Raw genomic sequence first — 23,871 nt, 5'->3', positions numbered from 1 at the left:
CTCCCGAATGAAAATGTATGTACAAAAATAAATTTCATGCACCAACGAAAGATTGACCCTTTATTGAACACAGGGCAGATTTTCACAAGACAAAAGTTTTGTCGCCTATCGAACATAATGTGAAAATGAGCAGATCAAAAACACTTCAAATACGCAGATTGGGTGTCATACCTAATCACTGAATCACTCTCACCTCTCCAGAAAATCAACTTTGGCCTTAGGTGTATGTTTAGGGTCATTGTAATTATGGAACGCAACACAATGAAAATCAATGGAGTTCAATGAGAGATGGTGACATATTCGCTATTCGTAGAGCAATACATGTTTAACTTCATGATTTAATCAATGATAAAAGCCCTCAAACACTTGCAGCATGCATGCAGCTCCTCATAAGAGCTGTATCTATACCATGTTTCACTTTATGCACCATTTCTCTTTTTTCATATTCTTCATCTCCAACACCATATAGTTTTGATGCTATCAGTTCTAAAATGGTTGATCTTGGGATCTTGACTTCAGAGTATGAGTCCCATTAGCCTTCATTTTTGTCAGAATTACGCCTGACATACTCTTGGCTGGCTTTTTTGAGACAGGACAGTGGGAGAGACTTATTTGGTGTTAAAGGTGAAGAATTTGGAAAAAATACATGGTGCCTAAAGTCAAACATGGGAGGGATACAGCTCTTATGTGGAGCTGCATGCATGCTGCTGGTGTGTGAGGGCTTTTATCATTGATTACATCATGAAGTTAAAAATGTATTGCTCTACGAATAGCAAATATGTCATCATCTCTCATTGAACTCCATTGATTTTCATTGTGTTGCTTTCCATGATTACAATGACCCTAAACATACAGCTAAGGCCAAAGTTGATTTTCTGGAGAGGTGTGAGTGAATCAGTGATTAAGTATGACACCCGATCTGCGTATTTGAAGTGTTTTGAAGTGACTTATCTGCTCATTTTCACATTATGTTCGATAGGTGACAAAACTTTTGTCTTGTCAAAATCTGCCCTGTCTGTGTTCATTAAAGGGTCAATCTTTCTTTGGTGCATGAAATTTATTTTTGTACATTCATTTTCATTCGAGAGGGTTATAGCTTTCATATGAGTGACTTCTGAAGCCAAGTGATTAATTGAAAGTCAGGTTATTAGCTGTTATTCCAAACAGATGGGTAGGCGACAACTCTTTTGGAGGCGAGTGTATACTAATGGCTACTCTACTGCATTCCGAATGCATGTTTCATTACATACTGTAAATATTTAAATGTTTAATTCAAGCGAGTCTGAAGAGAGCGTTGATATGTAATTAAGTTTGCTATAAAGAAAACAAACAAAACAAATCTTCATTTCTATCTCTCTCGTCCTTTTTTATCCATCTCTTTCCATCACCCCCTCTCTCTTTCTCTCTCTCTCTCCTCGCCTCTATCCATCTCTCTCTTTCCTGCCCTCTATCTGTCCATCTCTCTCTCTGTCCGCTGCCCAGCTGCAAGGCGAGCCTGAGGAAGAGGAATGGGCGGGGCCAGACGCCGTACGACGTGGCGATTGGCTCAGACTGCAGAGAGCTCATCTCCATCATGGCGGCCCACACCGGCCAGGAAGTACTCCACCGCCTCAGCCAATCACATTCCAGCTGAGGGCAGACAGGGCTGAGTGGACCACCTCAAGTCTTAACCAATCACGCATCGGCTAAGACTTTACTCGACCGGCTCTGTCTATCAAATGTAGTTGACCACAGAGCCATGGAAGCGCCAAACAATTACCTGCGACAGAGCCATGCAAGTAAGTGTTAGGCCAGTCCCATTCACCTCCGTGTTCCATTTTTACTCAATGATGGCCTTTCACACACAGATCGCCATTGACATAGTTCCAAAATAGCTCCAGGAAGTGAGTGTTGAACACAGAAAGTGCAGTAACAATAAATGAGCTTCATTTTCATTCATTTTTCTGTCATCTTTTGCGAAATCATGTCACCAACCGACTTCCTGTACTCTGGTTGTCACACTGGAACAAGGTTCTGGTTGACCAAGATAATTCAAACCACGCCTACCCAGTGCAAAAGACTGTACTCAAGCCTGGTCTCCTTAGTGGGTGTTGTCCCTTCCTTCTCCTTATCTTTCTGTGGCGCTTGGTGGCGGCTTGCAAAAGATGTGCACCACCGCCATCTACAGCGCCAACTTGATTTGTTCTCAATACAACCTCCGTTGGTCTACTAAAGGGGTGTTCACCTGACACTGCATGGATCCCGGAAATGTACAGGCTTGAATTGGCTCAACCTTGAATCGTATCTACCTCTATCTTCTACACATCGGCTAACGGTCTACTGGACCACATCAGCCAATGAAACGCCTACTAAGAGCCGACTCGGCCAATGACATACACCTGCTATGGGCTGACTCCATACGCTGTAAGAAGGTTTTTAAATTAAGCCTCTTAAGTCTTTGTGACATCCCACACTCATTGTAATACAGTATGCGTTAGAGCATTCGTCCGGTATGTTCTTCCAAATATGTAATGTGTGTGTGTGTGTTATTTGTAACTTTGTGTGTCTGCTGTTTAACTGCAATCAGTGTAAGAGAAATCAAGAGATGCTGTGTTATGCATGTGAGCCAGTTTATGCCGTCAGTATAAACGTAATTAATTATCCTGTGTGATCACACTGAGAAAGTTGTATGCAAAAAAGTATTTTCACTAACATATCAATTCGGTCAAGTAGATCAGAATGAGCACACATTCACATGCTCAAATGTGGGCTGTCAACTCTCTGTGGAAAAAAAATACGAGACACCTAATTGTTGTGGGGGGTATGGGGGGCAATATTATAAATTGCAAATATTGTTTTTTTCCCCTTTGATGCAATATCTTTTTATCCATTTTGACCAAATTGTGTCCCATTTCAGCTCAATACAGAGCCATACTTTTGTCTCTAAATATGGGTGTAAATAAGTGTTCTGTCAAACATATTGTTGGTCCATTGTTTCTGTTCTATGCAGTTGGCACTCATAATGTAATGATGCAGTTTACATCAGTGGTACAGAAGTATAAAAAAAGCCATTTTGACTCTGCAATACAATATCGGTTATGTGCAGCTGTGCCCTAATGGTCAAGGAGATGGGCTGTAGATCAGAGGGTTGTTGGTTCGAATCCCTCACTTCCACTCCATGGCTGAAGTGCCCTTGAGCACCTAACCCCACACGGCCCCAGAGACTGGAACCAATCGTCCTGTACTGTAATCAAAATCACTGTGAGTCACTTTGGATAAAAGCTAAGTGTAATCTAACTTCAAAAGGGGGTGAATGAATGATGACTAACTCATTGATGGGTCAGGGAAATTTCACCCATAATTTGACAGTATACCAGTTTGTTTAGTGCGAGTTGCAGTGTTTGCAGTGAAGTGTTTTGTCTTTGAAAGTTCACAGCAAAGACTGCGCAGGATGCAGGATGTGTGTCTGTGTCTGTGTTTGCTGAAGCTCACGACACAGACAGCATCAATTTGCCTAAGATGCTTTTTAATACAGAAAATTCACGTACAGCAATTGAAGCCTTGATCCTTTACAAAACGAGAGAGAAAATAAAACCATTGTAACAAAAATACTTTGTGGGTTTTCTTTGAAACTGAAACGCCGGCAATGTTTTGATACAAATTCCCAGAAGTTTTCACACACTCACACACACAGTCTAAGGGGTGTTGACAAGGGTCACAACGCTTTGAAGTAGAGTAGGGAGATCAAGTGTGTGTGTGCGTGCGTGCACGTTTGTACACACTAGAGTGGGTGCACAGGTGTGTATGTGTGTGCGGTGTGATGCAGAGGGTGAAGAGAAAGATGTAAAAACAACTAAACAGACACACACACACACACACACACGCAAAACAACATCTTCAACAATATCACTCAAATACTTCATGAACACAAACACTTTTCCTTGCAGTTTCTTTTTTCTTTGCCACAACTCTAAACCAAGATCGGGTGCTTTTCTAAAACAGTTCTATGCAGTGTTTTTTCATTATTATTAAAAACGTCAAACCAGTTTCAGAGGGTCTTCTAATGGCTTGAAACACTTTCTATGCAGTTTATCACAACTAACATGTCAGCCTCATTCATTCACAATCACTCTGCTTGTGTGTGTGTGTGTGTGTGTGTGTGTGTGTGTGTGTGTGTGTGTGTGTGTGTGTGAGTGTGAGTGTGTGCACATGACATTAACGGAGGCCACGTGACTCGGCCATGCGCAGCAGCAGTAGTGTGTGTGTGTGCGTGTGTGTGTGTGTGTGTGCGTGCGTGTGTGTGTGTGTGTGTGTCACAACATGGCGGTAGGAGCAAACGCCACTGCATCACACTGGCACCCGTTGTAACTGCCCGCGAAAAAACACAGGGAAATGTGAACTACAGAGTTTGTGTGCGTGCGTGTGTGTGTATTAGCGTCTGAGGCGTAGGAAGAATGCGTGTCTGCACTCCTTGCTCTCCACTGGGTAGTATTTGTCGTAGAAGTCCAGCACGTACTCCTGCGTCTTGAAACCAAACTTCTGGTAGAGCAGCATGGCCGGGTTACTGGCAGACACGTGCAGCGTCACGTCCTTACCCATACACGTCTGAGAAAGAGAGGAATGGAGAGAGAGAGAGAGAGAGAGAGAGAGAGAGAGAGAGAGAGAGAGAGAGAGAGAGAGAGAGAGAGAGAGAGAGCGATGGGAAAAGAGGGAGGGGTAGAGAGAGACGTAGTAACGATATAAACAATTTGTTCTTTTGGTAGCGCAGTATGGCGGGGTTTCTCGCAGACACATGGAGTGTGATGTCCTTGTGTGTGCGCTACATACCTGAATGAGATGGTAGATCATGAAGGTGGCTATGCCCGCTCTCCTCCACTCCGGATGGACCAATAGGAATGAGATGTAGGCCTCGTTATATTTGACGTCGGGTACCATGAAGCCGAAGCCGACCACCACCTTCTTGTAGAGAGCCACCACACTGAAGTCTGGGTACTGCAGACACTCAGACAGGTCCACTCCTACAAACATAGGGACAGGACGAGCAAGAAGGGAGTGAGAGAAAGATAGATAAATAGATAGATAGATTCACTCCTGAAGACAATTAATTTACTGACAAATAGGGTGTTGTGTGTCTGTCTTTGTGTGTGCGCGCGTGTGTACACATGTGCATGTCTCTCTTCTCTGTTCTCACTCATGTTGTTGCATATGGCGTTGACTGATGCGATGGTGTGTGTGTGTGTGTGTGTGTGTGTGTGTCTCTTCACACGGCCTGGTAGTTTATGGTGTGTGTGTGTGTGTGTGTGTGTGTGTGTGTGTGTGTGTGTGTGTGTGTGTGTGTGTGTGTGTGTGTGTTGCTCTCTTCTCACCAGGCCAGAACATGTCGTTACACATGGCGATGACTGATGCGATGGCGTGTGTGTATGTGTGTGTGTGTGTCTTTTCACATGGCCTGGTAGTTTATGGTATGTGTGTGTGTGTGTGTGTCTGCCTGTGTGTATGTGTCTCTTCACACGGCCTGGTAGTTTATGATGTGTGTGTGTGTGTGTGTGTGTGTGGCTCTCTTCTCACCAGGCCAGAACATGTCGTTACACATGGCGTTGACTGATGCGATGTGGGAGGGCCGCACGTAGCAGTAGTCAATGGGCGCCTCGGGGGCGGGGCTCCAGCCGTCGTCGTGGCGATGGGGGTGGGCCCGGATCTCCGCCAGCAAACGCAGCTTCAGCGGACGGGTCTCGTAGTCCCGCCTACCAAGAGAGGACAGGAAGTGAGGTCACGACAGGAATCTGAGGTCATGCCAGGAGGCAGGATATGAGGTCATTTCACTAGATAATTATATCCCGGGTCAGCAAGCTGAATTTATGAGACCAATGCGGTGTTCCATTACTCGCCCTGTGTACTCTGTACCTTATTTAAGTGCAGTGAAGTACATTTTCCACCCTCAGCGTTTCACGAGGCGAGTACATTCCGAATTACGTTTTGTCTGATACACTTAACGGAAATGACGGTTTGTCGTGTGTCATCAGTTTACCAACCGCCAATATACAATTCATCAGGGAAGACACTGTCTGTTATGTTGCCTTTCTTTGTAAGAAAGTTACCCATGTCTATTATACACATGGCGATTGTCTTGGGAATCAGAACTATGCTGTTATTATGGAGATTTGGCAGTTTGACAGATCTGACACTCAAATACGTAACAAACGTGGTGGCCGTCGAGTGCGAAAAGTGTACAGTAACTCCACACTTCAAAAAGTGGCCATTTTGGGGACCATTATCCGGGTAATTTACAGTACACTTTACCACCACGATAAGAAACTGAACACCTTGTGTACCCAAACACAGTGCAGAAAGGGCGGTAAGTACGAGTATTGGAACACAGCACATATACATAGAATGTAAGCCAGTACAGGTCGAAATCTTCTGCCCTGCTGGGAAAACTAAACACCCCAAACATTGACAATGCAACCTCTTATGTAATATCAGCCATAGTTCTTAACAGTAATGTTTTATTTTTAGTTTTTGACTGGAAATTGCAGTAAAATATATTTTAGCATTTAGAACTGCAAGATTATTGGCTACAATGGAAACCAATCAGAGTGAGTCTTCTGCTCTATTCTACTTTCTCTGGTCATCTGTTGCCATTATTTTCACGGGAATCCTGAAATCCTAACCTCAAACTGTAGCCCTATGCTTGTAGCAATAAACAATAACAAAAGCATGAAGACCCTTGTAACACAGTCATTGGTTCTGGCACATTGTTCAAAGGTAGTGGCACGAGTGAGCATTCAGCCAGAAACCAGAATTTTCGTCAGTAGTCTTCTCGGTCTCGGGATTTTTTTTTTCCCGTGCAGTTATACAACACCATTTTAGGATGAATGGCTTGAATATGTGTGAGATGTATGCATTGTGGAGGTCTGTGTGTGTGTGTGTGTGTTACCTGATGAATGGTTTGAGTACGCGTGAGGTGTATGCGCTCTTGATTCCAGTGTTGATGCCAGCGTGCGTGCCCATCAGTCGATGCCAGAAGGAAACGGACTGCTGCTGGATACTCTTACGGCTCGACACTGGAGTCTGGAACACGCGCACACACACACACACACACACACACGCAAAATCATGAACAACAGTCACAAACACATTTGGGAGACTGGGAGAAAGAGAGAAGATAAAGGATCGATAGGGAGAGAAATGGACAGAGAGAAAGAAGGAAGAGAGATGTAGACACTGGAAATGAGAGAGAGAAAGAAAGAGAGAATAGGGAGAGACGATAGAAAAATGGATAAAGAGAGATGGGGAGAGAGAAAGGGAGGAGGACAAGGGAAGAGACACGTGGAGAAAAGAGGCAGAACCAGAGATGATAGAGAGGCAGCATAAGCAATAGGAGAGACGATGGGGAAACACGGAGACGGAGAAAAGGCGAAACAGAGAGAGGGAGAGGGTAGAGAAGGACGGCAGAAGAAACAGTCAGGTCAGAGAGGTCAGCGCTGTGTCACCTGGAAGCAGTCGAGTATGTGCATGTCCAGAGAGAGAGAGAGAGAGAGAGAGAGAGAGAGAGAGGGAGACAGAGGTGGATAGAGAGATCAGTGTTGTCAGCTGGAAGCGAGAGAGACAGAAAGAAAGAGAGAGAGAGAGAAAGAGGTCAGAGAGAAAGAGAGAGCGCGCGAGAGAGACAGATCAGTGTCGTCACCTGGAAGCAGTCGAGTATGCGCATGTCCAGAGAGAGAGAGAGAGTATGTGAGAGAGAAACAGAGAGATAGAGAGGTAAGAGAGAGAGAGAGAGAGAGACAGAGACAGAGAAAGAGTGAGTATTGAGAGAAAGAGAGAGAGAGAAGGTGGATAGAGAGATCAGCGTTGTCACCTGGAAGCGGTCGAGGATGCGCATGTCCAGATCCTGTCCACTGCCTCGCTGCTTCCTCCTGCTCATCATCATCATCATCATCATGGAGCCACGGCCCCCTCCATTGGCATTGGCCACACCCCCTCCGCTGACCACACCTCCCGTGTCACCGCTCCACTCCTTAAGAAGCACAGGAAGAGTGAGCACATCAGTACTACTGGCTGACGGCTTTAAACTTGTGGAAATGCGTGTGTGTGTGTATGTGTGTGTGTGTGTGTGTGTGTGTGTGTGTGTGTGTGTGTGTGTGTGTGTGTGTGTGTGTGTGTGTGTGTGTGTGTGTTCTCATTCTCACCGGTGCTCCAGTCACCAGGCATAGTGATTGGCTGACAGCCTTATCAAGGTCCAGAAGGGGCCGTCCCCTCTCTCGGAGCGCCTGGCGCACCAGCAGCCGTCGCCGTAGACGACGCGCCTCGGGGGAGGCGGCCAAGGCCTGAGGACACGCCTCCAGGCGCCGCAGCACCGCCCACTCCTCCTGGAGACCGCAAAACACAGAGAGAAAGAGAGAGGGAGTGTGAGTGAGAGAGAGAGAGAGAGAGATATGAAGAGAAGGCCGGCATTACATGTCATATTGTCAGACTTTGAGACATAGAACCAACTGAACCGAGGAGCAAATTAGCAAACTGAGCGCATGGCAGAAAACCATCAGATAGGCCTTATTTGCAGCAGTGACCATATCAATAAGGCGGCTCCTGCTCAAGGTAGAAGACATGCAAAAGAAATGGCTGGAATTTATACAGCTGCAGTTTACTTTCGGAATATGTTGTGGTCACTGGTTAAATTCGCAACAACGCTGCGCAAAATTTGAGAGAACCGGCTGAAGTTGCAGTTGCAAATCACAACAATGAGAAATCCTGAAGGGTCGGAAGACTATGACTCACCTTAAATTAAATGAAAATGAAAATGAATAAACACATGAATAAACAGATACATAAAGTACTGACCTGTGGTCCCATGGGCACAAGTCGTCTTGTGGTGGAGGTGGTGGAGGAGGGGAGCGGGGGAGGGGGAGACTCCATGGGGCCCAGCAGAGGAGAGGCGGAGGAGGGAGGGTGAGGACGAGAGGAAGAGGAGGAGGAGGAGGGCATGCCCACAACACCGCTCGCCCCCGTCCTGGCCACACCTAATGGGGAGGAACAACAGGATATGAGGACACAACAACAGGATATGATGTCACGCCAGGTCCCAATACGTTAAACTATACTGCTGTACAAAGGCAAAGCGCAATAACTACATATTTTGACAAAATTGAGCATAGACAGAAAATGTCTTCATAACACCTCCTTTATCGCGTGACAAAGCCGCATGGTCTAGATGTGTCCTGTTTTTAGAGATATTGCTGATTAATGTCAAATTTCCAGTAACTGCAATATCCAACCATCACTTTGGTACTGAATAACTGCACTTTACTGTTTGTCAACCTGTCTTCTTGTCCTAGAGGGAGGGTGGGTGTTGTGTTTGTCTATTGTGTTTTCTTTTGTCTATTGTAATGTCTTTGTAATTGTATCAGATGCACTGAGAATGAAAATGGCACAGAACAATTTCCCGAAAGGACAATAAACAAGCTATCTATCTATCTATCTATCTATCTATCTATCTATCTATCTATCTATCTATCCAACCCAGTAAGAAAACTCAGTTTCAATATTGCCTCACTCTGCCTTTGCAGGGCAGTATATTACACTCATTATTTAGGCCCAGCTACACTACACATTGATGGTAAATGGTGAATGGACTGCCGGACCAACTGGGGGTTAAGTGGCTTGTTGAAGGACACATTGATGGGGTCAGGTGGAGCGGGGCTCAAACCGGCTACTTTCTGGTTGCCAAAAAGCTCTACCAACTCTGTGTGCGCGCGCGCGTGCGTGCGTGCGTGCGTGTGTGTGTGTGTGCACCTGCTAGGCCAGTACCTAATGGAGAGGTTGGAAGGGTGTGTAAGTGTGTGTGTGTATATATGAGTGTGTGTGTGTATATGCCTGTGCTATTGTGTGTGTACCTGCTGTGCCAGTAGAGGAGGTGGCTCCTGGTCCGAACTCCCCTGAGCTGATCATCATCAGGCTGGGGTCCGGAGGCTCCACCTTGGGCTGCGGGAGCACCACCTGATAGGAGAGGAGGACACGCGCACGCGCGCACACACACACACACACACACACACACACACACACACACACACACACACACACACACACACACACACACACACACACACACTTTAGCAAAGCCTAATCTGTAAAAGGAAATGAAGACAGGCTATCTTTAATTTCAAATGTCTGCCCCACTGAAAACCGAGTATTTCCAGACGCTTATGTACAGTCATTTAAAAAATGTAAATTTGCAAAACAAACCCTTTCTTATCTTTAAGATCTTTTTCAAGGGATCTAGTCAAGGTGGTAGGTGTTTGTTGTCAAGGTGGCCCCCTTAACTATAAAGAACTGAGGGAAGGCCTACACCCACCAACAGGCATGACACACACACACACCCACCAACAGGCATGACACACACACACACACACACACACACACACACACATACACACACACACACACACACCATACTGACCCTGCCAGTACGTGCTTGCGCACACACACACACACACACACACACCATACTGACCCTGCCAGTACGTGCTTGCGCGCGCACACACACACACACACACACACACACACACACACACACACACACACACACACACACACACACACACACACACACACGCACACGCACATGCACACACACCTTGCGGTCAGCCGAGGCCTGGTGCTCGTCATGAAGATGCTGATGGTGGTGATGATGCTGATGGTGATGATGCTGATGATGTTGATAGCTCCCCCTCATCCTCACCCTCTGATGATGGTGCTGATGATAGTAGTGGTGATGGAGAGGGTGGTGGTGATCTTCCTCGTCCTCCTCCTCGTCCTCCTCTTCCTCGCTCTCCGGCTCCTGCTTGATGAGCATCGCGGGCCGCAGTTTCTTCCTCACCAGCAGGGCGGCGGTGGAGGCGGAGGAGCCGACCAGGCCAGCGGAGGAGGAGTGGGGAGGGGGTGTGTTCTCCATGCCGGGGTCGATCATGGTGCCCTCGCCATCCAACTCTTCATCATCTGGGGACAATAAATAAAGAATTACAGCAGAGTTGGAGGTTAGAGAGAGAGAGAGAGAAAGAGAGAGGGTGGTTACAATAGGGAGAGAGAGACAGTAAGAGAACGTGTTTACGAGAGAGAGAGAGAAGGGGAGAGACGGTTCGACTCTAGGAGCAAGGAGAGCTTGCGAAGTATGTCAAGTGTGTGTGTGTGTGTGTGTGTGTGTGTGTGTGTGTGTGTGTGTGTGTGTGTCTCTCACCGTGGAAGAGTGCCTGAGGTGGCATGGCGTCTGGGATGAGGTCCGCCTCTGAGAGCAGGGAGGGGGTGGCCGAGTGGGAGGCCGGGGTCCCGGGAGAGGAGAAGTCCGGGGAGGGCGAGTGGGACGGACTGGAGAGGGGCGTGCGGTCTGACGAACTCATGGACGAGAAGTCTATCACCTAGGAAGCACCATCAGGAAACACCACTTTTTCAATGAGCAGCATAGTTGCAGTACCTTTTTTGACCATTTCCTGCACAGAGTCCCTTTAAATTTGTGGGTTGCTTCCAAACAGAATCTCACTGTATTTATATAGTGACAATAAAAGCACTCTACTCAACTCTACTCTACTCTAAAGACTAACATTGATTGTTCGTGGTCTGACTAGAAGTACCACTGAAGGCGTTGCGTCACTAGGACGGCGTAGCCTGGCTATTTTGAGACAGGCCTTAAATATCAGTAGTCACCAACAGCAACACGTACCTCTCCGCGCTCCAGCACCATGTCTGCTCCCCCTCCTCCTCCACCGCCTCCCCCTCCCCCTCCTCCTCGACGACCTCCCCGTGTGGAGCAGGAGGAGGCGGCCATCTTGACTGGCGTGGAGGAGGCGCTGCTGCTCCCGCCACCGCTTCCGTAACCGCCGGCGACCATCAGCATGCCTTTAAGGAGCACCGTCCACCCAGATATCACAAAGCACAGAATAATGAGAATAGGGCGCACGTTAGCCAACAATGGAAATAGAACACATAACATCAGACCACAATGGAAATAGAACACATAACATCAAACAACAATAGGAATAGAACACATGACGTCAGCCAACAATGGAAATAGAGTACATAACGTCCGCTTACAATGGGAAGAGAACACACAATGTTGGCCAACATTGGCATTACAGGGATTGTTTGGACAAAGTGTTTAAAGATGAAGAATGTTTGTGTACACCTATTTGTGTGTGTGTGTGTGTGTGTGTGTGTGTGTGTGTGTGTGTGTGTGTGTGTGTGTGTGTGTGTGTGTGTGTGTGCATACCTGTAGCAGGGCTGGGCTCTCCTGCTCCTCCCCCACATGCCGCTTCCTTCTGGGCTCGCCGGATGTCTTTGGCCTCCTGAGTACACCACAGAGAGTAACAGAAGCATTACACTCACAGTCATAGTCACACTCACACGCACGCATGTGAGTGAGTGAGTGAGTGAGTGAGTGAGTGAGTGAGTGAGTGAGTGAGTGAGTGAGTGATACACATTACACACTTTGACACATGGACACACAAACGCGCAATACACACAGGCCTCCCTTTCATGAGGGATTTTACACACATTGACATACACACACAGGTCTGTGTGTGTGAGAAGCAAGATCACCCACACGGGTGCGCAAGAGCAAGAATCATGGCAATTACTATTACACACACACACACACACACACACACACACACACACACACACACACACACACACACCTGTGTGCGGGAGCGTTTCTCCTTGAGCTGCATGGCGTTCTCCACCGGGTTGCGGCCTCCTCGCTTACGAAGCCCCTCCACCGTTATAGTGGGGTCCAGAGCCTGCCGACTGGGGGCTATGGAGAGAGAGAGAGAGAGAGAGAGAGAGAGAGAGAGAGAGAGAGAGAGAGAGAGAGAGAGAGAGAGAGAGAGAGAGGTTTTAAAAAGTTCTTTATTTACAATTAGGTTGTATACAATCATTCCATGGCGACTAGCTTGTCTGATGAATACTACTACTTGTCTGATGAGCTAGTTTGTCTGATGAATACTACTATTACACACATACAGTGGTTATAAAAAGTCTACACTCTCCTGTTTAAATACCAAGTTTTTGTGATGTAAAAAAAAAAAAACAAGACAAATAATTACACACACGCACGTACATCTCTTTACACACCTCTGGACCCACCTTTGGCCTTGTGAGTGGTGGCTGTGCCCTTCTCTCCGTCTGGCCGTAGCGTGGGCGGTCGGTTGTGGACCAGCTTCCACCAGCCCGGCTCCCCGAACTCCTGAGCCCCCGAGCGGAAGAAGGTGGGGCTGCCCACCGAGAGACACCCAGCTACCGTGCTCCACCATGTAGACGTCTTCTTACTGTGGGAGGGGTGGGGAGAGCGAGAGAGCGAGAGAGAGAGAGAGAGAGAGAGAGAGAGAGAGAGAGAGAGAGAGAGAGAGAGAGAGAGAGAGAGAGAGAGAGAGAGAGAGAGAGAGAGGGATGAATAATGCTAGTAAGGAGATCAAATGGAAAGAAAGGACATGAGGGTAGAAGGAAGGGAGGAGAGCAGAATCGAGGAGGAAGAGGAAGAAAGAGACAGAGAGGAAGAGAACCCCAGTACTGTTCTCCATCATCACTCTCTCTCTCTCTCTACGTCTGTGTCTGTCCCTGCATCACTCTTTCTCCGACTGTCTGCCCGTCTTTCTGGTTATTTCACTTCCCTCTCCATCGCTCACCCATCCTCTCCATCTCCCTCTTCTTCTCCATCTGTCTCCCCATGAGCCAAGCAGAGCATTCCAGTGTCAAAAAATACTATTTGATAAATCGTCAAAGAAAAACATATTTGACGTGTGCACACTCCTCACTTCAAACTTCCAGTCAGCCTTTGCCTTCTCCTGGGATGTGCACAATTTTCACCCTGATCAAGACAATGAGGAGGAAGACGGAAGAGGGAGAGGAGGAAGAGGAAGATAAGAGGAGGAAGTAGCACTCCTTCTCCGTCTGTCAAAATCTGGAGCAACAGATGTTTTATACCTAGTCCATTTTCGATGTCTCCAATCCAGTAGGAGAAATATCTCTCGCTTCGAAACAAGCCTTGCGTGCCCTTGAGCAAGGCACCTAACCCCACACTGCTCCAGCCGACTGTAAACAATACCATGTAAAATAACGGATGAAAGTCGGATTAAAGTGTCAGCTAAGCGAATGTAGTGCAATGTAATGATATGACCTACTCATCACTCCAGGCTCTTCTATTGGGTGATTTACCTCTTAACCTGGCTTACTCCTGAGACAGCATCTCAGTAAAGGGCCCAGGCCCTGTTCCACCCCACATAGCAACAACAACAATAATGTCAACAATTATAGTAACTAATGCCATGTTTCTCACCGTGAGCCCAGCAGGAAGTTCCAGTGGCGTCCAATGAAAGCGCAGATGTCCTCCTTCCACCGGAAGTAGCCTTGGCGTCCAGTGCCTTCCAGGGATAGGTTATACATGGCCAACATCACCACCTGTGAGGACCATAGGAAAACACCAGGGATAGGTTATTATTGGCCAAAGAAATGTGTGTTTGTAGCATGCGTCACCTGTGCAACACAGTGGGATCAACTCCGGTCTCCTAAATAGACATGACTTTCCCCATTGTGGAGGGATACGTTTGCCAATATCGCCACCTGTAGTGACCATAATGAACTGCAGGGATAGTTTACATTTGGACAACAACACCATTTATGGGGCTCAACTCAATATCTCACTTCCTGTCCTCTCCTTTTGCTTGTTACCTGGCGACGCGAGGCAAGACTCCATAGATGATAGAAGTTGTATTCAATATCTCGCAAAAGCACAATTCAAAGGTTATTTTCTCATTTGCAATCTCTCGAAGGCCTCCTTGTGAGTAGTAGAGCGGTGTGTGTGTGTGTGTGTGTGTGTGTGTGTGTGTGTGTGCGTGTGTGTGTGTGCGTGTGTGCGTGTGTGCGTGTGTGTGCGCGCGCGCGCGTGCAGCTGACCTGTTGCTGTGTTAATCACATCCTCACCATCCTGTGAGCAGTAGAGTGGTTTGTGCAGTGTGTGTGTCTCAGTCTCATTCTCAAATGTCTCTTTGCCGTCCTCTTAGCAGTGGAGTGGTGTGTGTGTATGTGTGTGAGAGTGTGTGTGTGTGTGTGTGTGTGTGTGTGTGTGTGTGTGTGTGTGTGTGTGTGTGTGTGTGTGTGTGTGTATGTGTGTGAGAGTGTGTGTGTGTGAGAGTGTGTGTGTGTATGTGTGTGAGAGTGTGTGTGTGTGTCTGACCTGTTGCCATGTCAGCCTCATCCTCTCAAAGGTCTCCTTGCCGTCCTCAGAGCAGTGGTAGCAGACAAACTTGAAGAAGTTATCACCCTTCAGGTAGCTCGGATGGTCACCACGCAACTGACCTGGAGAGGGGGGGAGATAGAGAGAGAGAGAGAGAGAGAGAGAGAGAGAGAGAGAGAGAGAGAGAGAGAGAGAGAGAGAGAGAGAGAGAGAGAGAGAGAAGGTGTGGGGTAAAGTAAGAAAAGACAGAGGGAATGTAGGAGGCAGCAAGAAAGATGGATGAGAGAGAGAGAGAGAGAGAGAGAGAGAGAGAGAGAGAATGAGGAACGAGGGGAAAGAGAGAGCGGACATGATGGTATGGAGAGACGAGGTAACAGCTCAACAGAGGGAAAAGAGGGCAGGGTATAGAGAAAAAGAGGGGAAGAGACAGAGAGAGTGGGAGAGAGAAGGCTTGAGAGTGGAAGAGAGCGAAGACGGGAATATAACAGAGATAAAGAAGAAGAAAACACGAAAAGAGAACAAGAGAGAGAGAGAGAGAGAGAGAGAGAGAGAGAGAGAGAGAGAGAGAGAGAGAGAGAGAGAGAGAGAGAGAGAGAGAGAGGACGACGACGACGACAAAAGGGGAAAAAAGGCTCAGACACATTGATAACTTTAGACTCATTTTCAGCCTTTATTGAAAAGGACAGTAAAGTGATGGGCTACAGTGAGGTATAAAGCTTCAGCCACGCCGTCTCATCTCTCCCACAGTGTTCACACAGGTATCCACTTATGGCAGGGATGTCAAACTCAGGCCCGGGGTTCAAATCTGCCCCCCGGAGTCATTTTATTCGGCCCGCAAGATCATTTCAAATTTGTATTACAGTTGGGCCACACATATCACTATGGTATAGCACAAGTGGGTCCAGGTCACTTAAACAGCTCATACTCATATGCAACACAATATGTGCAGGTACATTTGAACAACCATATGTGGTGGGAATGAGTGTGTGTGAAAGTGAACTATGAGTATTAAGTGCTTTCACGCACAGTTTTAGTCAATTATTTAAAATAATATTGAACTCAATATTAATAAAAATTAAGTTCGCCCACGACTTCATTCCAGATTTTGATTTTGGCCCTCAGTGAACTTGAGTTTGACACTCCTGACTTATGGCAATAGTTGCAGACGGCCAGGAGAATTGTTCTTGCATCTGCTCCTCTTCTCCGTTATCTCTCTCTCCCCTCTTATCTTTCTCTCTTTCTATCTCTTCCTCCCTCTATCCTCCTCTCTCCACCGGCAGGTATCCACATGTGTCACTTGGCACAGTTGAAGGTTGTGGCATCTTCTCTCCATCCGCTCCTCTCCTCCTGTTCCTCCCCCTCTCTGCTTCTACCTCTCTCCTCCCTCTCCTTCCATCTCTATTCCTCCATTACCCTCCCTCTATCCCCCTCTCCTGTACCCACCGGCAGGTATCCACTTGTGGCACTTGTCGCAGTGGAAGGCTGTGGCGTCCTCCCTCCACCCGCTCCGCTCCTCCTGCTCCTCCCCTGCGTCGCTGATGAGTGAGTCTCCACTCTGGTCGTGAGAGAGGTCGAGAGATCCCTGGTCCGGGTCCTCCGTCTCCTGAGGGAGAGAGTCACAGGATACGTTAAGAAAAAGTAAAAGAGAAGTCTTTGGTAAATGGTAAATGGACGGCATTTATATAGTGCCTTTCCGCTCCTTCGAGCACTCAAAGCGCTTCACGTTGGATGCCTCACATTCACCCATTCACACTCACATTCACACACCGGTGGCCGTGGCTGGCACGCAAGAGTAACTAGGGTTTAAGTGTCTTGCTCAAGGACAGAGCGGGGCTTGAACCTGCAACCTTCTGATTGTGGAACAGCTCCTCTACCACCTGAGCCACCGCATGAATGAATGAATGAATAAGTGAATGAAAAGACAGCTCACCGCCTCCACAATGAGCAGGGTCTCCCCCTCCACCTCCCCTTCCTCCAGGCCCTCCGATGTGGACACAGTGGCTGTGGCCGCCACCCCCCCTGGCCCAGCAGTCACCTCTGCTCCCACTGCACCTACTGACACACACACACAGACACGGAGAAAGAGTGACAATGAGAGAGAAGAAAGTCTGTCTCAAAGTACAGTGTGTATGTGCGTGTGTGTACACGTGTGTACATGTGTACAGTGTGTTTGTGTGTGTGTATGGGTGTGTACAGATGTTTGCGTGTGTGTGTGTGTTTACCTCCTCCTACTATTGCCATTGCCTCCTCCCCGTCATCCTCCTCTCCTCCTGCTCCAGCTCCTCCCCCTCCTCCTCCTCCTCCTCCTCCTCCCCCCCGCAGACTGCCCCCCACCACCTCCATAGCCTCCGGGCGGGAGGACGGCGGCAAGCAGTAGCTGTGGGTGACGGTTACCAGGCAACCGTCTGCAGAAGTGTAAATAAAAGGGAAACAGAACACAAGTGTGCTTTAAAAACAAAACACATGTAGAGGTGCGCTTTAAAAACAGAACAAATATAGGGGTGCGATCTAAAAACAGAACTCATTTAGAGGTGGGCCTTAAAAGATGCATGGAGACTTATGGCACAAACACACCAAAAGTGATTAGAGCGTCACCGGCGGCAGACACCATTGACTTTGTATGGAGGAGCTGGCAACAGAAGATACAAAAGCGATTAGGGCGAAAAGAGGCGATTTGATTGCCTGGTTAACACCAGACCTAATCACAAGTGAGATTAGGTCTGGGGAGTTGCCTACATTAAATTCCGTAGGGGGCAGAATACTTGGCTATTATGACACACTGCCCTGCTCTCTGATTGGGCAGAGAAACTGTAAAGGTCGGAATGCTTGGCCATTATGACACAGGTACCATGATCTTGGACGTTATGAGTCATCCTCGCCAGACTGTCTTTCAGATCGAAACGATTGTGTAGAACTAAAGGCAGTATGGGAGTTCCCAGGCTAGCGATTTGAGCACCCCGAGCGACAATTGAGCTATGATGTGGTTCGTCGACTGTGTCGGAATGTCGGAAATGCTTGCATTCTGCTTTTAACGGTCATATTCTGTTCCTTTTATTGCTCGTGCTGCTCTTACTATGAACATAGTCCAGCGATTCTTTGTAGCTTATGTCTTTTCTGGTGTGTTCGTGGTGTTAGAACTCGACAGCACAGCCCAGCCGTGGCTCTATCAGCTGGGCAAAGTTTGCTACACTGGCGACCCGGGTTCGATTCCGGCACAGGTCATTTGCTAAGCCCTACTCCTCTGTCTTTCCCCACTCGCTTCCTGTCACCCTCTACTGTCCTGTCACAAAAATAAAGGCTTAAAGCCCTAAGAAATCGTTTTAAAAAAAGATCTTTAAACACACACACACCAAGAAAACCTCTCAGATCGGTGCTAGACTCGTGATATGGCATACAGGGCACTTTTGCGGTGGGCCTACAGTCCTCAGAGGCCAAAGCTATTGTCTTCTTGTTTGTTTGTTGTTTTTTTCTTTCTTTCAATTTAGCCTATATGGAGCAGCCAATGGGTCCATCTTTAATGTAATCCCAGTCCAGCCCTGACTCACATCAATATTACCGGTATGTGTGATGGTCAATAGACAGAAACACAGGGAACAATCCGTTTTTTTACCCAATGCTGTGTTGTTCTGGATGTTGATGGTCTTGCTTTCACGGGTTCTGGGCGGCAGTCGGGGCGCCTTCTCTCAGGTCCCGCTCTGCCTCCAATTCCTTAGTCAGCTGGATCTGCTCCTCCAGGAGCCTCAGGTTCTCCCGCTTCCTCTCCAGCCTCTCCAGGTCTCGCACCACCCCCTCGCGAAGCCTCTGTGGGAAACAACAATACATCAGATTTGCCTTTATTGTCCCTACAGGAGAGAAATTTGGCAGGGAGATGAGTAGGTGTGATTTACAATGAGCAACCAAAACTTAGGCTATTGAGACTTGTACCACAGAGGGAACAGGAAACACACAGTATATGCTGAACTAGGAAAACATGAAAACATAGGGGCCTACGCCATAGTCTAGTTTGCCAACAGCCATAGCCCCAGCCAGCCATTTTATAGTGCACTTATTAAAGTGCACACAACCCTCTCTCAATAATGCACGAGAGACGGCTAGCAATAACACTAGAAAGCTAGCCATCGTCATTCTGCAATACAATGGGGGCCACTCGGACTGACAGGCAAGTTAGTTATCTTGATGAATGCATATCAGTGGCGATAGTCCTATATTGTCCAAGAGCGAGGGATGAAAAAAACAATCAGATATTCTGATTAGATAAACACCGTGCTTCGTGTTGCCATAGCGTCCACCATCAGAGCCAATAAGCTATTTGTTATTATTACAATGGTGTAATTTCCGCTGAGAACTTGCACATAATTTCTGCGCACATAATTTGCTACCCATAGGCTACATGCATGGCATGTTTCCACTATATCACTGAATTAACAAAGCTTCGCACAAACAGTGATAATAGAAGGGCAAGGATAAGGGCGCATACAGTGAATAGAGAAAGTGCAATTATACGACCGATACAAATGCATCGTAGCCTATAATTGTTGTGTGTTTAGCTTAGCCAAGCACGGGTCCGTTACGTACCTGTCTGTCCCAGTTTTGTTTGATATGAACCCCAGCTACGGTACTAACGGTCAAAACCACCGACACCCCAAGGACAACTTTGGAGGTTGTGGACATAGCGGTCTTGTAGTGCCCGGTCTTTTATTCCTCAGTAGTTATTAGGTAGATTTATAAATGAAACAGTATCATCTCAAGGAGACGTTACGATAGCGCGAAGCCATCTTTACAGTGGCAAGCTAAGGTCAATGTGCAAGTACTTCCGGGGCATAGCTGTGATGGTTCAGAGTGTAAACAAAGACGCTGATCCCCGTTTCTCAAAAGCATCGTTGCTGCTCAGTTAGCAACTTAGTAAGTTGCCAATGGGAAAATGCATTGCAACTAAGTACGTCGCTAACTTAGTTAGCAACGACACTGTCGAGGAACGGTGCGTTCTTTGATTCACCTTTTCCGCGGCCAAACCCCCAAAACGGTAACTGGCCAATCATAGCATAGCAACGGTTACTAAGCTCGGGACCTTAGTCAAGCCAGCCATTTTGATAAATGGAAGTAAATGAGAAACGTCTAGTTTTACTCCAGAAGAAAAATGAAACGTTGCGCTTATGGGGTGTGCAATTCTGACACACGATATCCAAAAAGGCTGGAGGGAGGGGTTAAATTTTATCCTTTCCCGAAACCAAAGACCCAGAGAGAGAAATGCCTGCTGTGGATCAAACAATGCGGACGACCCCCCCATCAGCTGAATGTCAGCAAGATAAAAAGTAGCACCTACGTTTGTTCCAAGGTAAGAAGCTACGACTATTAATGGCTGTAAAATGTTCCCACTGCATCAAAAACGTGATAAACCCTCTGCTTAAAACACTGTTCAGTTTTACCACCTTACCTGTTTGCGTAGCGGCTACTGTGTAGAACGCATGTAGAGCTGTAATTAACCTGTTAGCCTTAGCAACTGGTAGGTACGAAGTTAATTTTGGATGCTGATGTTTTTCAATGCAGCATTTTGTTGATGGGCAACCCACACCTGAACACCCAAATCCAGTCGCAGCTATACCGGTGCCTGTGTCTAGGAGGGAGAATCTCGGTGGATGTCAAAAACCACCTGCTGAAAGGTCACTGTTATGTTCATTTTGTGCATTCCAGTAGCAACCAATGTAATGTTAATGTTGTTTACAGTTGTCAAAGTTAATCGTGTAGAATGACAGTCTAAAACATTGACTTGATGCCTCTTAGGCTTGCTATCTGTAATAAACACATCAGCAACACTGTAACTTACCCATCATGTAAGTCTTACCCTTCCTCCTGTAATGTAACCATTGCAACTGAATTGATATTGAATGACGGTGATTGAAGAACTCTATTTCAGTGCCATCAATCAGAATAGTTTATAGTTTAGAATTTATAAATGAAAACATGAATAGAGATTGTACTTAGTCCTCATTCTCAAATCAACTCAAAACATAAACAAAAACATACTACCCCTACACTAACATGCATCAGCCTTGCATGAAAAAGAAAATTAAACAGAAACTCAAACTGATGCTTTACAGGGTAAGGGGAGAGGGCTCAAACTCCACCAGCAAAACAGCAAAACTGCAACAGCAAAATGCCGTGGAACTAAGTGCTACCAACACCACCACCAGTGACCCTGAGGAACAAAGTGATCATGGTAAGTTTTTTTGTTTTGTTTTGGTGTGCGTGTGTGTCATGTGGCCCTAAGAGCGGTTGAGAAAAACATAAAAGAGAAAACAATTTAATTTAATTTTCATCGCAGCCCACTTCTCTGCATCAAACTGAATGCGTTGCAAATGATGGTCTTCCTGGCACATAACAAAAAAGTCACACCAAGGCATGCCTGTGAGGCCTAGCTGGCCCATAACTTGACAATAATGTGCATGGCTCTCGTTGAGTTTGTAGCCACCACCCAACTTCTCCACAAGGGGCATTTAATTTCTAGCAGCCCACATGCATCCTCCTCCTCCACTACCCTCCCCTCCGATCTGGAGAAGTTCCAAGGTGGGGAGCATGGGGAAACCACATGGAAACACTTGACGACCATTGATGGCAGTGTAGCGTTGTGCTGCTATTGGTTCCTGGGTTGGCCCCCTGCACATTGCCCTGGTGCTCTTCCTGCTTGCCTCCTTCAATCACAGAGAAAGGCCCTCAAAGTCGCCTCTCCTCGAGCATATAGCCTTGAAGTTGCTTGAGGGCGATCTCAAGGATCGAACAAGGTGCCAGAGGTCTGTTGCCCCCTGTTGTCTCGTGTCACGCTTGAGGGCTACAGATTTGGACCGGCTCAAGAACAAGTTGCTGTAGGTCTGCATGCCGTCTTCTGTCAAAACGGTGCAGACATCAGCTGGTTGTTCAGGGGGAGGGGAATCTGGAGGACTACTGCTGGCAGATTGACTCTCTGGTCTCTCAAAAAGCGGAAGCTGCAGACAGAAGGAAACTGTGTTATTTTATGTACAGTTTGTTTACTCTTTGATGTTGTTGTTTACAGAAGCACATCCCACTACTGACCATGGCGAGGACCTTCAGATGTTGAGGGACATGGTGGCCACTCAGAAGGCTGAGATAACCAAGCTAGCACTACAACTACAGGAAAAGGGTGTCCAGCTCGAACAACTTAAAAGCAAACTCCAGTCACACACTACTTTGGGGTTAACTCCAGAGTCTGTACAGGAAAGTGATGTGGCAGGTTATTTCCAGTACTGCACTGGATTCACCTATGACCAGTTTAATACTTTGTGTGAGTTCTTCAACATTCCAAATGATCCAAGTACACCACAAACTCATATTCCATTGACCTATCCAAAACACAGTGGCAATCCAGACCTTCCTTTGCGTAGTCAGCTGTTATTGACACTGATGACATTCAGACAAGGGTATGGTTGCAAGGATTTAGCATTCAGGTTCCACATCACTTTACCGAGTGTGAGCACAATATTTAACACCTGGGTAGACTACATGTATTGTGCTCTTGGCCAGCTGTCTACTTGGCCACACAGAGATGTGATTTCTGATAACATGCCAGCCCAGTTCAAACAAGACTTTCCGAATACGTTTGCCATTTTGGATTGTACCAAGCTAAAGATCGAAAGACCAAGTTCATTGGTGTTACAGAGTCAGACATTCTCCTCGTACAAATCTACCAACACACTGAAGTCTCTAGTGGCCTGTGATCCACGTGGGTCAGTCATGTTTGTTTCTGCCCTATTCACTGGTACCATATCTGACAAAGACATCTTCAACCAGTGTAATATAGTGCAACTACTTAAGGGCTGCATTGAGGGTGGGTATCTTCACAGGGGGGATGGTTTGATGGTGGATAAAGGATTCCTCATTCAGAAGGAGGTTGAGGAACTTGGGCTCCAACTCAATACACCCCCATTCGCCAGAGCAGACAGGCAGATGCCACATGGAGATGTCGAGATAACGAGGGAAATAGCCAGGCATAGAGTTCATGTAGAACGTGCCATTGCCAAGATCAAAAAGTTCAAAATGGTGTCTGACAGAATCCCTATTAATTGCCTTCACAATATTAATCAGATCTGGTTTGTCGTCAGTATGCTGTCCAACTTCCAGCCTCACATCATCAGTGAATGACATGATCCATCCTGTATATGTATTATGTATGAATTGTGATACGTTATGTATTGATTATTTTGTTATTGTGTATTAAATATCATCCATCATCATGCATATTGTCATGACTTGTTTATTTTTCTTTATGCTTTATGTAACCCACTTCATGTTATGGTGAATTACCTGATGGCTTAAGCCACTTCCAAGTGGGTACTTGTGGTCTGCAACAGTGATGTCCACTGGAGGTTTGTTCACCAAATAGCTGATGGGTGTTCCTGTCTGCCTTTGTTGGAGAGCCAGTTTGTCATCTGTCACTTCGAAATTCCTAGAGAAAGGACAGTACAACAAAAATGATCAAACTTCGACTGTTTTACAATGTCCAGTTGCCATGTATTTGTAGGATTTTGGACAGAAGTATTAATTTAGTCAACGTTAATGTAGACTTACTGGTTTCCAGTGTAGTGACAGTCCACAGATTTGTATTTGCGAGTGACCTTTGCTTTCGCAGTAAATGCAGACGACACAGGCACTGGTTTTATTTT

At 46.7% G+C, this 23,871-nt stretch overlaps 3 protein-coding genes across 5 annotated transcripts in view; 2 read left to right on the top strand and 1 right to left on the bottom strand.

The window, feature by feature from the left end:
- dzank1 (double zinc ribbon and ankyrin repeat domains 1) overlaps positions 1 to 1,938 on the top strand; it is a 19,562-nt gene extending 17,624 nt beyond the window's left edge. Inside the window, exon 21 of the mRNA XM_063205841.1 lies at positions 1,483 to 1,938. Coding sequence (XP_063061911.1) covers positions 1,483 to 1,633 — 151 coding nt within the window. The 3' untranslated portion in view covers positions 1,634 to 1,938. The remainder of the gene's footprint in view (positions 1 to 1,482) is intronic.
- Positions 1,939 to 3,488: 1,550 nt separating this feature from the next.
- kat14 (lysine acetyltransferase 14) lies at positions 3,489 to 18,905 on the bottom strand. Of its 3 annotated transcripts, none has more exons than XM_063205789.1 (20): positions 18,807 to 18,905; positions 17,419 to 17,601; positions 17,127 to 17,251; positions 16,640 to 16,799; positions 15,197 to 15,318; positions 14,300 to 14,421; positions 13,099 to 13,292; positions 12,663 to 12,778; positions 12,236 to 12,311; positions 11,690 to 11,865; positions 11,210 to 11,387; positions 10,610 to 10,971; positions 9,870 to 9,972; positions 8,818 to 8,996; positions 8,169 to 8,348; positions 7,838 to 7,996; positions 6,917 to 7,050; positions 5,548 to 5,723; positions 4,807 to 4,997; positions 3,489 to 4,584 (listed from the first exon to the last, which is right to left on the bottom strand). In XM_063205789.1, the coding sequence occupies exons 2-20, from the start codon at positions 17,537 to 17,539 to the stop codon at positions 4,411 to 4,413; spliced, it is 3,048 nt and encodes a 1,015-aa protein (XP_063061859.1). In that variant the 5' UTR covers positions 17,540 to 17,601; positions 18,807 to 18,905; the 3' UTR covers positions 3,489 to 4,410. The 3 variants fall into 3 exon arrangements, with proteins under 3 accessions (XP_063061859.1, XP_063061868.1, XP_063061877.1); XM_063205798.1 differs by having other exon boundaries at positions 13,111 to 13,292; XM_063205807.1 differs by lacking the exons at positions 16,640 to 16,799; positions 17,127 to 17,251; positions 17,419 to 17,601; positions 18,807 to 18,905 and adding an exon at positions 16,471 to 16,605.
- Positions 18,906 to 20,314: 1,409 nt separating this feature from the next.
- Positions 20,315 to 23,427, top strand: LOC134454794 (uncharacterized). Its single transcript, XM_063205957.1, has 4 exons — positions 20,315 to 20,531; positions 20,744 to 20,856; positions 21,295 to 21,413; positions 22,245 to 23,427. The coding sequence occupies exons 1-4, from the start codon at positions 20,334 to 20,336 to the stop codon at positions 23,348 to 23,350; spliced, it is 1,536 nt and encodes a 511-aa protein (XP_063062027.1). The 5' UTR covers positions 20,315 to 20,333; the 3' UTR covers positions 23,351 to 23,427.
- Positions 23,428 to 23,871: the final 444 nt, after the last annotated feature.

Source organism: Engraulis encrasicolus, chromosome 1, assembly GCF_034702125.1.
Source record: "Engraulis encrasicolus isolate BLACKSEA-1 chromosome 1, IST_EnEncr_1.0, whole genome shotgun sequence".
Classification (NCBI taxonomy): domain Eukaryota; kingdom Metazoa; phylum Chordata; class Actinopteri; order Clupeiformes; family Engraulidae; genus Engraulis; species Engraulis encrasicolus.
The sequence above is the reverse complement of the archived record's forward strand: the minus strand, read 5'-3'. Positions and strand labels throughout refer to the sequence as shown.